This window comes from Sebastes umbrosus, chromosome 8 (assembly GCF_015220745.1).
Source record: "Sebastes umbrosus isolate fSebUmb1 chromosome 8, fSebUmb1.pri, whole genome shotgun sequence".
Lineage (NCBI taxonomy): Eukaryota > Metazoa > Chordata > Actinopteri > Perciformes > Sebastidae > Sebastes > Sebastes umbrosus.
This window is the reverse complement of record NC_051276.1, coordinates 3,960,507-3,976,254: the sequence shown is the minus strand read 5'-3', so window position 1 is coordinate 3,976,254 and position 15,748 is coordinate 3,960,507. Positions and strand designations below refer to the sequence as shown.

The 15,748-nt window shown below is 39.1% G+C and overlaps 1 protein-coding gene across 1 annotated transcript; it reads left to right on the top strand.

Annotated features, from left to right (window-relative positions):
• The first annotated feature begins 2,924 nt into the window (after window positions 1–2,924).
• Window positions 2,925–14,214, top strand: ap3m2 (adaptor related protein complex 3 subunit mu 2). Its single transcript, XM_037778987.1, has 9 exons — window positions 2,925–3,070; window positions 6,381–6,673; window positions 6,776–6,947; window positions 7,919–8,056; window positions 8,289–8,374; window positions 9,884–10,017; window positions 10,286–10,493; window positions 10,590–10,734; window positions 13,399–14,214. Exons 2-9 carry the CDS (start codon window positions 6,401–6,403, stop codon window positions 13,497–13,499), a joined length of 1,257 nt encoding a protein of 418 aa, XP_037634915.1. The 5' UTR covers window positions 2,925–3,070; window positions 6,381–6,400; the 3' UTR covers window positions 13,500–14,214.
• Window positions 14,215–15,748: the final 1,534 nt, after the last annotated feature.

The following is a 15,748-nucleotide window of genomic DNA, read 5'->3' as shown; positions in this document are numbered from 1 at the left end:
AGACTTCTGCACCTCCTCATGGCTCTGTTTACAGGCTTTAAAAAATCTAGCCTGTGACGGGAGACTCTGACCAATCACAGGTCATTCCATTGAGAGAGCGTTCCTATTGGCTGTCATGTGACCGGAATTTGGCGTTCCTTCACCAGATTTCACAATGACGGCGGCGTCACAAACTTTCTCATTTTACAGCTAAACCGTGCACTACAAGATGATTCTGAAAACATTTGAGGAGATAAATAGGCATAAACGTAACAGAATATTGATTCATATTTGATCAGCACTGCCTAGTTTGACCGTTTGGTCAGAATTCAAGAGTGATTGACAGCCGGCTCTCATAGACAGAAGCTGGACAGCGGACCTCAGATCAGCTCTTACTGCTTGTTTTCCTCCAGTCTGTGAAATCTTGCAGATGCCGTTAGGAGCACTGGAGGACACCGGAGGACACAGAGGGACATGATTTTTTCAGGTTGCCTGTTTCATGTACTACCGTCAGGATATAGCGACCGTTTTTTGAATCATATTTGCTCTAATATCGTCTACTTCAGCTTTAAGTGAATAGTCCAGATTCATATGAAGAATTCTGTAATCACATCTTATTTGTCTTGTTCTGTCATTTATTTTGATAATAGATTGGGAAAATAAATATAAGAAATTCAGTTTTACAAAGCTCCACACCACAATCTTACCCCATTTGGTGAGCATTAATAATGGACTATTATGGAATTGCTTTGACCACTTGTGGCCACTAGATGTCCCTGTAGAATGTGAGAATGTCATGAAACGAGAGTGTTTTCTCCTCACCCATTTAAATCTTCAACTAAATCCAAATGCACAGACTTTGCCTTTTTGAATCTTACTGTGTTGTGAACACGCGGCAGTCGCATTTGTCAGATCTACGTAATGTAAAAGCTCATAGTCTTATCAAGTCGCTGGTGTCAGCATGGTTGGTGAACGCCTCCTACCAATATTCAGAAGGTGTTGTTTGGCTGCGAACTGCAGCTAAATGTTTTCTCCCTAAACATATTGTGGAAACCAAAAAGCATAATTTCTCACTGACTTACAGTATCATATTTACATTTTGGATAATAATTACTTTTCATTTGTTTAGTCCTGCTGAATAAGGGAGATCCCCAAACTATATTCAATGATTAGATCAATTTGATTTGCTACATTAAATGTATAATGCCAGTGTAATCATTATGTAGTGGTTGGTATGTGGTTCTTGGTAGAAGCAGTATCCCACAGAGCAGGATGCACCAGAAGAGACAGCAGCTCATCAAGAGGCTCTTTATCATCATATAGATGGATAAGGCTATGAACTGGCAAACCTGATCTGATATTTTAGCTTATAGTATTTTGTTTCCGATGTCTGTGCTCTTCTGTTCCACTAACATTGACTGTAAAGGGTTTAACTCGTTGAGGGTAGGATTTCGCCCAACATCATTGTTTGCTTGTGTGTTGAAACTTTGTCTTAAGGGTGTGAGCTGTGCTTGGAAAGAAGGTGGAGCTGCAGACTGTAAACTGTCAGACATCAGAAAGACATCTTATTCATTGTGTGCACTTATAGTTGTTATCCTCCATGTATTCTTTTTGTGAAGCTCTTACAAATCAAATAGAGCTCTCACTGGTTAATGCTCTTCTGCTGCTTTTAAATCGGATCAGCTGAGACATTGTTGAGGGTTGGAGCTGCCAGGTAGTTACATGCAACATACCGTGTACAAGTTGTAGTAAAGGTGTTGCTATGCTATACAATGCTTTCATATATATTAAATATAATAATAATAATAATAATAATTTTATTTATATAGCACCTTTCGAAACAAGGTTACAAAGTGCTTTACAATAAAAGCATGATAAAAGTAATTAACACCCAGAACTTTAAATCTAAACAAACAAAAAAAAAATATTAAAACAAGACAATACAAATATGATGTGCAGAAGACACCCTAAAGAAAACACTGAGCTTTACACAACAGTTACAAAAGTGCTCAACAAGAAAAATGGTCTATATACAGGTTATATATAAATAAACATATATATATTTTATATATATACATATAATACATATATATATACGCATTTAATACATATATAAATAAATAAATATATATATATAAATATATATATTTATTTATACATATAATTTATATATACACATGTATATATATATATATACACATGTATATATATATATATTTATGCATAAAATACATATATAAATAAATAAATATATATATATATTTATACATATATATATATATATTTTATTTATGCATATATATATATGCATAAATAAAATATATATATATATATATATATATAATATATATATATATATATATATATATAATATATAATATATATATATATATATATATATATAATGTTATTGTATCATTCATAAATAGTTATGACTCCAGCATCAGCATCTCATGGTATTCAGTGCAGTCTTCATGTTTGCCTTTTATTATAACCTTGTTCAGGGGAAAAATATGAAATTAGATTTACTATGTATATAACAAAATAAGATGTTTTATGAAGTGTATGCTGCAGACTTACTGGGGAAGCATTTTTACTCTAAGTATTGCAGTGTTATTCTCAGTGAAGTTCTGTATGAACCATGTGCCTGTCCCTGTCCCTGTCCCTGTCCATGTCCCTGTCCCTGTCCATGTCCCTGTCCCTGTCCCTGTCCATGTCCCTGTCCCTGGATATCTATCAGTCTGAATGGAGAGGAACTCCACAAGATGAAATCTGATACTGGAAACAAAATGTCAGACCAGCTCCACCTGGAGGCCAATCAGCGGGCAGCTTTACTGGTGTTTACTGTCGCCCTCCCTGCACGGACCAATCACAGCCCAGTCACGAGTCACCAGCTTCCGTATTGTTGACCAATCACTCGATCAAGAGGGCGGGACTTTACAGTCTCCTCGGATTCTGATTGGTCCGCTGTCCTCTCCGTCGTCGCTGACATCAAGAGCTGCTCCACCTAACGGGAAGCAACGACGGCTGCTTCATCTCTCACTGGAGAAACGGGCGAAAGGCGAGACGAACACCTACATATTTGTCTTCGGTAAGTCATTGGCAACATATGAACGGCTCGAGTGGCAAGTGGTCATTTTCCCGTTAAAAGCAGCCTCGTTGTTGTAAAGTATTGTCATCCCCGGTACCGGGTGACGGGCTGTTCCTCCGTCATGAGACTGAGAGAGGAGGAGGAGGAGGAGGGAGACTGGTGGAGCATCTAGTAGGACCCGGAGGCCTCAGACCGCTATACAACACAGATAGATAGCTAGTTACACAGTTCAGTGTTGTATCGCAGTAATAGTTATGTGTACCTGCAGTTTATCCAGGCTCCTGTAGCGCTGGTTCTATCCAGTCAGAACTTGATCGCGTAGCCGCATGTTTAATGAATATTCCGGTGTCATGTATCACAGCAGCTTTAAGTTGAAGCTCACTAAAGAAGCCTTAACTTCATGATCACTTACTGTATCAAGTAAAACCCTGATCACGTTACGTGGTGGCCTCTCAGAGAGCTGTGCGACAAACCCTTTTTTTAAAATAGGCATTTAATTTAAAGGTCCCATATTGTAAAAAGAGAGATTTTCAGGTCTTTTATATTACAAAGCAGGTTTAAGTGCTTTATAAATACTGTGAAACTATCTAAACACTCAATATACAGAGAAATACACACAGCCCGTGTTCAGAAATTGTGCGTTTGAAACAAGCTGTTACGATTTCTGTCCATTTGTGATGTCACAAATATACAATATATAGACCATTACATGGTTTTAAACGTAAACATTCTAAATGTGTCCCAGTTTATTTCCTGTCGCAGTGTATGTAAATAACATCAGCTGACAGGAAGTAAACATGGACCCAAACTGTTGCCACCAACGCAGTTCCGTTGCAATTCCATTGAAATGCACTAAAACGGAGCATTTCAGACAGAGGGTAAATACAGGTATATTCAGACAGACAGTATGAGGAAAATAAAGTGCTTTCTGAACATTAAACCATGTAAACATGTTCTAGTAGAAACACAAAATACAAGTATGAACCTGAAAATGAGCATGATATGGGACCTTTAAATCACTTTTAAACGGACCCATTATACACCCTGACAGTCGTTGTTATAAGCTCCCAGCTATAGTCTATAGTTCACAGTCTGTAGTTCACAGTCTGTAGTTCACAGTCTATAGTTCACAGTCTGTAGTTCACAGTCTGTAGTTCAGTCTATAGTTCACAGTCTGTAGTTCACAGTCTGTAGTTCAGTCTATAGTTCACAGTCTGTAGTTCACAGTCTGTAGTTCACAGTCTATAGTTCACAGTCTGTAGTTCACAGTCTGTAGTTCACAGTCTGTAGTTCACAGTCTATAGTTCACAGTCTGTAGTTCACAGTCTATAGTTCACAGTCTGTAGTTCAGTCTATAGTTCACAGTCTGTAGTTCACAGTCTATAGTTCACAGTCTGTAGTTCACAGTCTGTAGTTCACAGTCTGTAGTTCACAGTCTATAGTTCACAGTCTGTAGTTCACAGTCTGTAGTTCACAGTCTATAGTTCACAGTCTGTAGTTCACAGTCTATAGTTCACAGTCTGTAGTTCAGTCTATAGTTCACAGTCTGTAGTTCGCAGTCTATAGTTCACAGTCTGTAGTTCACAGCAGCCTTTCATTCACGTGTTGCTCTGAAAAAGGTTGTGCACCCCAATTTGTTTGAACAATTGTTAATCATGTAATAATTATTGAAATGTAAATTATATATTTTTTTTGTTTTTTAAAGGCTTAACGTGTTGTGTGAAATACCGACGTTACTCATAGATTAAAAATTACCAAAAAAATGCCTTGCTCTTCACATTATCAAATAAATATGTAGCTACATTGTGTCTATATACTTGTATCTATATAATAAACATACACACATTGAGCACACAGACCCATTTAATCCTCTACTACTGAAGTAAGCACATTGTATGAGCAGTGTTTAAGCGTGAGGGAGAGCATAAAACCTGCTTTTATCCCCCAAGAAATGTGTCATGTGAGAGGAGGAAGGGCTTTTCAGTGGTAGGCATAGACTTCCTATTTTCATTCATTTAATTTTTTTTGTCCTAACACTATATATGGCTGTCAATCGATTAAGATATTTAATCGCATGATGGATCATAGTCAATCGTGATTACTCGCAAATCAATCGCACAATTTTTATCTGTTCAAAATGTACCTTAAAGGGAGATTTGTCAAGTATTTAATACTCTTATCAACACGAGAGTGCTGCTTTATGCAAATATATGTATGTATTTATTATTGGAAATCAATTAACAACACAAAACAATGACAAATATTGTCCAGAAACCCTCACAGGTACTGCATTTATCATAAGAAAATATGCTCAAGTCATAACATGTTGCTGACTTGACTATGACTTGCCTCAAACTGCATGTGATCATCATAAAGTGGGCATGTCTGTAAAGGGGAGTCTCGTGATTACCCATAGAACCCATTTACATTCATATATCTTGAGGTCATAGGTCAAGGGACCCCTTTGAAAATGGCCATGCCACTTTTTCCTCGCCAAAATTTAGTGTAATTTTGGAGCGTTATTTAGCCTCCTTCGACAAGCTAGTATGACATGGTACCAATGGATTCATTAGGTTTTATAGTTTCATATGATGCCAGTATATTAACTCTAGCTTTAAAATGGAGCCTGCTACAACCTAAAAAGCTTTAACGTATTATTATCGTGTTAACTTTGCCAGTCTTTATATATATATATATATATATATATATATATATATTCTGTATATATACATACATATTTATAGATACATACATACAGTATAGACGTTATTGTTTGAAGACTCATTCTGAAATGTTCACACTAGCACATTTATGTCTCCCTGAAATTACAAAATAATTTCATTCGGATCATTTTGTTGATATGTAAAATACCTAAATGTACTAACTGTTAAATAATTGAATTATTGCTTTGTATATAGTAGTATAATGCTTTCATCACATTGTGCAAAATACAGACAATACATCTATTTCACAGAAGACATTTTGACATCTTACAGTAGTAGTAGTATTTATGTGCGTGGTTTTGACTTTATTTTAATTTTACTGATTATGTTGATCAAATTGACAGAATGTTTAATGTATTGTCATTTGTTTAAAACATTGCTTTATTTAATTTAACTTAATTATGAACTAAACATTCACTATTTAGTGTTAAATGACTATACAGTATTAGTACAGTAGAGACATACACTAAATATAAACCAGTGACCTCACACATGAACACAATTAATTCTACAAGCACTTTCTAACAATTTATTCAGCTTTCTCAACCTTTTCTCATCGTGTTCTGGTTTTCTCTTTTCATCGTTAGCCTCTCAGCCTCCAGCCAAAATGATCCACAGCCTGTTCCTAATAAACGCCTCGGGGGACATTTTCCTGGAGAAGCACTGGAAGAGCGTGGTCAGCCGCTCCGTGTGCGACTACTTCTTTGAGGCACAGGAACGGGCCACGGAGCCGGAGAACGTCCCGCCGGTGATACCAACACCGCACCACTACCTTATCAGCGTTCTCAGGCACCGCATCTACTTTGTCGCAGTCATCCAGAGTGAGGTGCCGCCGCTGTTTGTCATCGAGTTTCTGCACAGAGTCGTCGACACGTTCCAGGTTCTGGCTCCCTCTGCATTTTCAAGTCCGCTTTTAGTTAAGTTTAAATAACTCATATCTGATTTAAAATACTCATATCCTGCCTGTGTTTTTTATTCTCAGGACTATTTTGGAGTGTGTACAGAGGCTGCTATTAAGGACAATGTGGTAGTGGTCTATGAACTGCTAGAGGAGATGCTGGACAACGGCTTTCCTCTGGCCACAGAGTCCAACATCCTCAAAGAGCTCATCAAGCCTCCCACCATCCTCCGCACAATGGTCAACACCATCACAGGTATAATCCACGTACTGTACATGTTAACCACTGGCCATAGTGCCTGTAAAATTCAAACTGAATTGGACATTTGAAACATTGAGTTGTCCACTAGTGAGAGCATAGAGTGCTCCAGGTAGGACTTATTTTTGGAGGCCAACCAGGAAGTTAGCATCGCCCTGGATCTCGAGAGAAAAAAAACCCAATGGGATTTTTCATCGGATTTTGGTTTATTGCAGAAAATCAGCTCTGTGGCAAACAGAAGCTTATGATACTTACACGTTTTGTTCAGCAAGATAATCTCCACAAACGAACACCACTTTTATGATTTTTGAAGCGTAAATGCAATTGTCAGAAGTAAAAAAAAAAAAGCTAACGTTGGGCTATAAACTAACTACACCACGGTCGCATGATTCACGTCACCACCACTAAGCTAAAGGCGGACTAGTGTTCAGCGTGATGACGTTTAGTAGTCTCATTTTGACACTTTTTAGCAACCGCCTTTTTTAAGACACGTAAAAGCTTCAAAATTCACGAGTGGGGTATTTATGGATGTATTTTATATCGTACAACAAAACGTTAAAATCTCTTGAGCTTGTGTTGACCACAGACCTTATTTCAGGCATCTAACTAATTCAAAAAACCTATTGACTTCCAGACGAGGGAACCGAAAAAGCTAAAATGCTAACTCATTTCCGTGTTGTAGGACTCATTCCTGCACCACTCTGTTATGTAAAGTTATGATAGTGATGTCAGATATAATGTGTAGCAATGTGTATGTGAGGTGCTGGACAAGTTAATCCAAGTAACTGGTGTTTAAAACACAAGGGACGCCTCATGTCACATTAAGTCACTATAGGTTCAACAGTTATTAAAACAAGTTGTACAGGGATCTACACTATGGCATGTGTATTATGATGGTGTTTAAGAGCTAAGTGTGCACTGTGTAAATGGGCTTGTTATTTTCCATTTGCTTAATGTCTGTTTTCCAGGTAGCACCAATGTTGGTGAACAGCTCCCTACAGGCCAGCTGTCGGTGGTGCCATGGCGACGCACCGGAGTCAAATACACCAACAACGAGGCCTACTTTGATGTGGTGGAGGAGATCGACGCTATCATCGATAAATCAGGTATGTGTCTGAACAGCCTGCCGAGCAAACACTTCACTGTCAGTTATGACTCATTTAATGCACACTGTAATGTAATTTGATTATATTATAATTGACATGTTTGCATTAAGAAACAGCAGCTTTACTCCACAAGCATTAGTGTCTGCCTTCACACTGATTTTGTTATTAATTTATATGTTGTTTTTTTGCTCTCTGTCAACTCCTCACATCAACCTCCAACCGTCCTCCTCAGGCTCCACCATTACAGCAGAAATTCAGGGAGTTATTGATGCCTGTGTAAAACTGACAGGCATGCCCGACCTCACTCTCTCATTTATGGTGAGTTTCCTCTTTTCTCACAGTTCTAAGCCTCTTGTGTAATTTCAACAAATGTGCTAACTCTTTTCATGTGCTCAGTGGATCCACACTGTCAGACTCACATACTCACAGTCACATTCTGTAATGACATGCATAATTGCGGGGCGCTCCCCGGTAGCTCAAATGGTGGAGCGGGCACCCATATGTACCGGGGCTGGGTGCTTGCCACAGCAGCCCTTTGCTGTGTGTCGTCTCCCCCCCTTCAACCCTTTCCTGTTTATTTTCAGCTGTAAGGCAAAGGACAAAAAAAAAAAGAAATAATTGCAAGTCAAATGTAGAAAGTACCACATGTATCGCTGGGATGAGTACTATAAGTTCTCGTAGACTCCACCAGACTCCACTTATTTTTTCTATAAAGTTATTATAATTAGAGCTGTCACAATACCAGAAATTAAGTAGTCAAAACCAATATCAGTGAAATTCCACAATTTTCGAAACCAATTCAATACCATAGTAAAAAACAAAAGTAAAACAATAAATCCCATGTACTTCAACATCTACTCCTTTATTACCGTTTGCATACTGTTTTTTTATTTTATATCACTGTAAAAACCTCCTCCAAACAACTGCATTTATTCAAGTTTCTCACATTTTACAAGATTACATTTGAACACACTAAATGCTAATTTACTGAATAGAGCCTGAACGCCTCATAATGTAAATCAATGGTACCTCCCGTGTTGAAGTTGGCAGGACGAGTGCCGGTTAACGTTAGCTGTTTGCAGCCGGTAAGCAGCACAGTCCTGCACGGAGCTAACAGGTAAGTAATGGATAATGTGCAGCGAGCCGGTTGTTGTTGTGAAATAAACCCTGACAGGGCGACATGTGGCACCATGACGCGAAGCTGAGGGGTCTTGCATCACCCTGAAGAGGTTTATTTCACAACAATGACCCGCTAGTTTCTCGCTTATTACACGGCTGCTTACTTTAAAAAAACAATAATTTGACACAAAAATGGTCCGCCAGAGTCCGAGTTCAGAACTGCGTCCATAGCAACGGTCTGTTATACATAGCAACGGTCTGCTAAAGAGAAATAATAGACCGTAGAATGCCGTGATTGACCAATCAGAATTATGTATTCAACAAAGCTGTGTAATAACATTAACAAGCTCTCGTCCTGCCGATTTCAACACAGATTTGTTGTTCGAAATGTAGCATCATCAGGGTTTAATAGGGTGGATCCCTTGGACGTGTAGATAATGAGTTTACAAACACGACGGGACGCCGTTAGTCTCCACCCCTAACGGTACCAGCGGTACTGTAGAAAAACAAGTACCATCACGTTTTCAGAACTTTGGCATTGACTTGGTACCGAAGTATCTGTTCTTGTGACATCCCTGATTATAATCCTTTTTGCTTTTGCACAAGAAGTCAAAATTGTTCAAACAGCTGGAAAAACAAAAGCCATCAGCAAAAGCAATGGAATGATCTTTGATGAACCCAACTGGCCCCTCTGCCTCTCTCTCCCAGAATCCTCGGCTGCTGGATGATGTCAGCTTCCACCCGTGTGTTCGGTTCAAGCGCTGGGAAGCTGAGCGGATCCTCTCCTTCATCCCCCCTGATGGAAACTTCCGGTTGCTCTCCTACCACGTCAGCTCTCAGAAGTCAGTGTTTTTTCCTTCAGGATCATTTTATGTCATTTTATGTCACTTTTATGGCAAAGACACATAAAGTTGAAACACCACTCAGCACATTATCCATTTTTCAATAGTTGCCAATTTACGGTATGTGTTCTGTCTGAAGGATTTTCTCCCAAGCGGTGTACTAATATTAGAATTCAACGGCGGAATCACAAAATGTACACTACAACTACTATTCCACTGGCTCGTATGACTCTGATTCCTGTTGTTTGTTGGCCTGCTTCTTCTTCAGCCTGGTGGCGATCCCAGTGTACGTCAAGCACAACATCACCTTCCGAGAGGGAAGCTCCCAGGGACGTTTTGACTTGACTCTGGGACCCAAACAGACCATGGGCAAGGCCGTGGAGTCGGTCCTAGTCAGCAGCCAGCTGCCCCGGGGCGTCCTGAACGCCAACCTCAACGCCTCCCAGGGAACATACACCTTTGACCCAGTCACAAAGGTACTTAGGAATTGTGTATTTATACACCTGAAAGAGAGAAGAAGGGAAAAGTGCATGATCTTATATTGACATCTTAATGTTTTGTTTTTGGGCTAGATGTTGTCATGGGATGTTGGCAAGATCAACCCACAGAAGCTTCCCAGCCTTAAAGGCACCATGAGCCTGCAGGCCGGGGCCTCCAAACCTGACGAGAACCCCACCATCAACATCCAGTTCAAGATCCAACAGATGGCCATCTCAGGTACAGACACACTTAGCTTTTACTAGCCAAAACTTACTTTAACTTTGCGTTTGTGATGCTAAAGGGAACTGCTTTCCACCGAGCCTCACTATGAGCTCCACCCTCTCGTCCAAATATGGTCATGTAGTTCCAAAAAACCAAGATGGCGACGGCCGGAGCCACCCACTTGGAGCTTCACTTTGGAAACCTATGGGTGACGTCACCGAGACAACGTCCATATCTAATACAGTCTATGGTTCTTATTCCATTACTTTCCCTGACGTTTTAGGTTTTTGCCGTGGTATTGTTTCAATGTCGATATCATATATATTTAGGCAGGGTATTGTATCAAATTCATAATTTAGGTATCACACTTATCCTCACGCAATCATGATTGCGTCATTCCAGGAATTCCTTCATTTCTTGCAGGAGTAGTTTTTTCTTGATTGAGATTCTCTGTGAAACAACACCCAGTGTACAATCCTGCTAAACTCCCACACACAACAGCCAGGCTGTTTCAGTCAGATTCTGTATTGAGAATAATTTGACCTCAACCCCCACACACACAAGAGAAGCTTTCATCACACAGCCTGCTCAGCTGATAACCACCTGACTGTCACATTCTGTGAGCACAGTGACACAATGGCCACTAGATGGGGCCAAATGCATTAATACATCTTCTCACATGACATCAGACTCTGATGTATTCACTACATCATTTCAGGACTCTATAAGCAGATTGTGATACACAGAAGTACTCATTTTATTCATTGTTTTTTAACTCAGTGTATTTACATATATTAGTATATGATTTGTTTTAATGGTAATCCTCAGCTATAGAGTGATGTGGGCTTGGTTAGCAGACATATTCCCCTAGCATGTGATTATTCTATACAGGATTTTAGGTAAAATGCAAAGCAATATTGGCCAACATTCTTAGCTAAAAACCCTAATTTCCCAACATTTAAGGCAATATGTCTAACATGCATTTAATTAAGTGTATAGTTTGTTTTTTTTAAACTACAATTTAGGCTAGCACTGGTGTGATTAGTCCCAGTTTGTGACTTTTGTGTATTACCATTCATTTTGAGTCACAGTGCTAAGCATTTGATTTTCCTAAAAATTTAACAACAATAGCTGCCGTTCTGAATCTATCCCTAGAATCCTCTTCATCACTCTTTGTAACCTGTTTCACAACTTGAGATGTACAGTATTTCATAATCCAGGTAGCATGAAATGAATTATATGTTCTGACCTGCGCAACAAAATACTTTGTTCATTTTGAACACAAACATGCAGCATGTCATCTAGTATTATCTTTGTTTGAATTAGAACAAGAGGTGGAATTTGGGAAATGAGTTAAACATCTTTTCTATGGTACAGCAGAATTTTGGAAGTTCAACCTCAGCTCCTAAAATAACTTTATAATAAACTGTCTAAGCCAAAAATACAGACACTCTCAGACCTTTTAAGGACAAAAATGTCCCCATTGAAACCCATTAAAACCCACACTTATTGATCCCTCTGCCATTACAGCATAAAATCATGCATTATATTTTACTAGGCTTTCAATCTTAGAGCCCTGGCTTCAAAATTGCAGTTTTTTTTACTATTTTTCCAGCAGATTGAGCCATTATCTCACGTTCTCTCTATGGGGGCAAATACAAGCTATTTTCCTGGTTTCCACTAGGGGTATTGCTGCTGTATTACAGAGCACTGCAGTGTTTGATGCAATGCATCAAAATCATTTTTGTTGCTAATCATTGACATGACAAATAGAAAATAAAAAATGCCCCTAGCATTTAGTATATAGAAAATTATTAAATTTGTGCTTTTTTTCATATAAAAAACAACAACAACAACAACAACAGTGACAAACTGGCATTTAAAGGGTTACACTTCTGAAAATGATTGAAATGTCGGTTGAAAAATTTAACTCAGTGAAAGTGGAAAATAATATTAATATATAGTATTCTATAGCTGTTTTAGGAAGGGGACATTTTTGTCCTCTAAAGTAACAGGTGGGAGTGTGTTTTTTTTTTATTGGAAACTGCACAAAAAATATAAATGCATCAACATCATTGTTGTAGCTAACTATTGACATATCCCAGACTGTGAAAAAAATGCCCCTTAGCATTTACTGTACAGAAAATAATTCAATTCTTGTGTTTTTTCCATAACAACAGTGACATTATGAAAACAAACTGCCATTTAAAGGTTTAACATTCTAAAAAATGAATGAATATTTGGTTGTTATGATCAGGACTGAAGTTTTGTCCTCCGAGGACATCTTTAACTTTTTTAAGGATTCTGGAAATACTTTCAGAACAGTTGTAAGTGTTAAATAACATCTGGGGTTTTCAAACTTCACCAGGCATATCTTTTTGGGAAAATCTGATGCTTTGCGCTGTAATGGTAATATAGCACTGAGCTGAGAGTGGATATAGAGTAAGTGAGGTCGAGTAGAAACCTAATGCTGACATCTCTGTAGTAGTTGTAGCCTATTCAAATCTCTCTGGAAGGTCCATAAATGAACTTCCCACCGTCTTCAAACATTCAAGCCAGGTTTTTTTTTTTGTGTTGCTGCAAGTGTTTGCTCTTGTCCAGTAACAAAAGTTCAGTGCACATCAGACTGTATTTAGAAATGCAAATTGGGGAAAAATCAGTATTTTTGTCCTTCAACAGGTCTGAAGGTGAATCGACTGGACATGTACGGTGAGAAGTATAAACCTTTCAAAGGCATCAAATACATGACGAAGGCTGGCAAGTTCCAGGTGCGGACATAAAGACTGCTGCTCTGTGACTACTGGACCAAACCACCATGAGACTGAGGGGTGATGTGATGGGGGGGAGGGGAGGGGAGTTGGTACATTCCCTGTGTTTATGCATTTCAGGATTTAACAAATTGGAGGCTCCATGTAGCAGTTAAGAACGGACCATTGCGCATAGGACCTCTGTTGAAGTAAAAGCATCAAATGTCCAGTAACCTGGTTAGAGTTGTGAGTCTGGACAGTTTGAACCAAGAGTCTCTCTGTCCAAGCTGAAACTCAGGCCAAACCCAACTCATCACTATTTATATTTTCACTGATCATTTTAATATTGAGCCCAAACCAAACCCAAGCAGTTACACGAGTGCCGGTTTGTGTTAATCCTGGCTTCATCAAGTTCAAACATTTCAAGCTCTAACAAGCGAACAGCGAGCCACAATCTGATGCTGTACTGTTTCAGCTGCAGGTATCAGGTTTGGAAGGGTCTGTCCTCCACGTCTCCACACAGTATTTCATTGTCTATGGCATGTTTGTCTCGATAGATGTGTGCTGCTGACTGTTTTCACACTCTGAACAACATATATTGGATATTGGACCAATAGAATTCTACAGGAATGAGTCCTAAAACCCGGAAACGAGTTAGCATTTTAGCACTTCCGGTTCCCTCGTCTGGAAGTCAATGGGTTTTTTGAATTAGTTAGATGCAAATAAGAAATAAGGTCTGTGGTTAACACAAGCTTCAAAAGATTTTAACGTTTTGTTCTACGATATAAAATACATCAATAAATATGTGAATTTGAAAGCCTTTGTGTCTTAAAAAAAGGCGGTGGCTAAATGAGACTACTTAAGGTCATCACGCCGACTGTCCGCCTTTACAGCTTCGTTGTTTATACTCGCACTGTAGTTTGTTTATAGCCTAACGTTGGCGTTTTACTTCTGGCGATTGCATTTACACTTCAAAAATCATAAAAGTGGTGTTCATTTGTGGAGATTATCTTGTTGAACTAAACGTGTAAGTATCATAAATGTATGTTTGCCACAGAGTTTATTTTCTGCAATAATTCAAAACCCAATGGAAAAATCCTGTTGGCTTTTTGTCGAGGGAACCCAGGACGATGCTAACTCCCTGGTTGGCCTACAAAAATACGTCATCCCTGGAGCACTCTATAGTATATCAAAATAGAGATTCCCCTACAATAAATTGAGATTGCGTGAGATGTGTAGTATGGCAGAAATTCAGTGTTTTCCCATGTCAAAGGACCTCTGTAAGATAAAAGAAATAGCATTGTCTTACAGCACTTAACCGAGTGGAGAAACTAGCGGCAGCTGATCAAATCGATATGCTGTAACAGCTGATACTGTAAGTTTAGTTTTGCTATAAATCAGTAGGGCAGTTGAGCTTATATTCTAGAGAAAACTAAATTAAAGCAAATATTATCTTTTTTTCACAAAACTTGCTCCTAAATTTCCTAGCGCATGGTCCTGCATTACTTTTCTCTGATCCTTATTAAAGGTCCAGTGTGTAGGATCTGGCGGTATCTAGCGGTGAGGGGAGGAGATTGCAACCAACTGAAGCCTCTTCTCGTGTGCCAAGCATATTGGAGAACCACGGTGGCCGACTCGATAACGCGAATGACCCTCTTTAGGGTCATCTGAAGCGAAGCCAGTGCATAGAAGTGAGTGGTGAAGCAAGAGACAGAGAGAGCGGCGGCAACGGGAGCGAGTAACGTTATCGACTCCGGCCCAAGCAGGAAACGTTAACAGAGTTTGGTTTGTCCGTTCTGGGCGACTGTAGAAACATGGCAGCGCAACATGGCGGACTCTGTGGAGAGGGGACCCGCTCCTTTTGTTGCTATAAATGTCTCATTCTAAGGTAAAGAAAACACTATTCTTATTATCAGATGATTATACACTAAAGAAAACACTTATTAATATTATATACCATTTCTGCCGATAGATCCCCCTAAGTGTTACACACTGGTCCTTTTTAAAGAGTCCTCATTGCAACCCACCAAATGGAAATTGATATCACTGTATTACTTCTCGTCCTTCTTCTTCTCCTGTCCAGTTTTTCTTATTCCTTTTTCCAGCATTTGTCTGTCGTCTGTTTGCTTTCCTGTTTGTTTTGTTCTTGTGCTCCTCTTCTCCTCGTTGCTATGATTCAAAGGTTTTGTCTGCAGCACTGGAGTCAGCACACTGACATATGAGAATGTGACACTGGAGCCGTCCTCAATCATGCACTTTCACCCCTGCTGGTACTAACATTT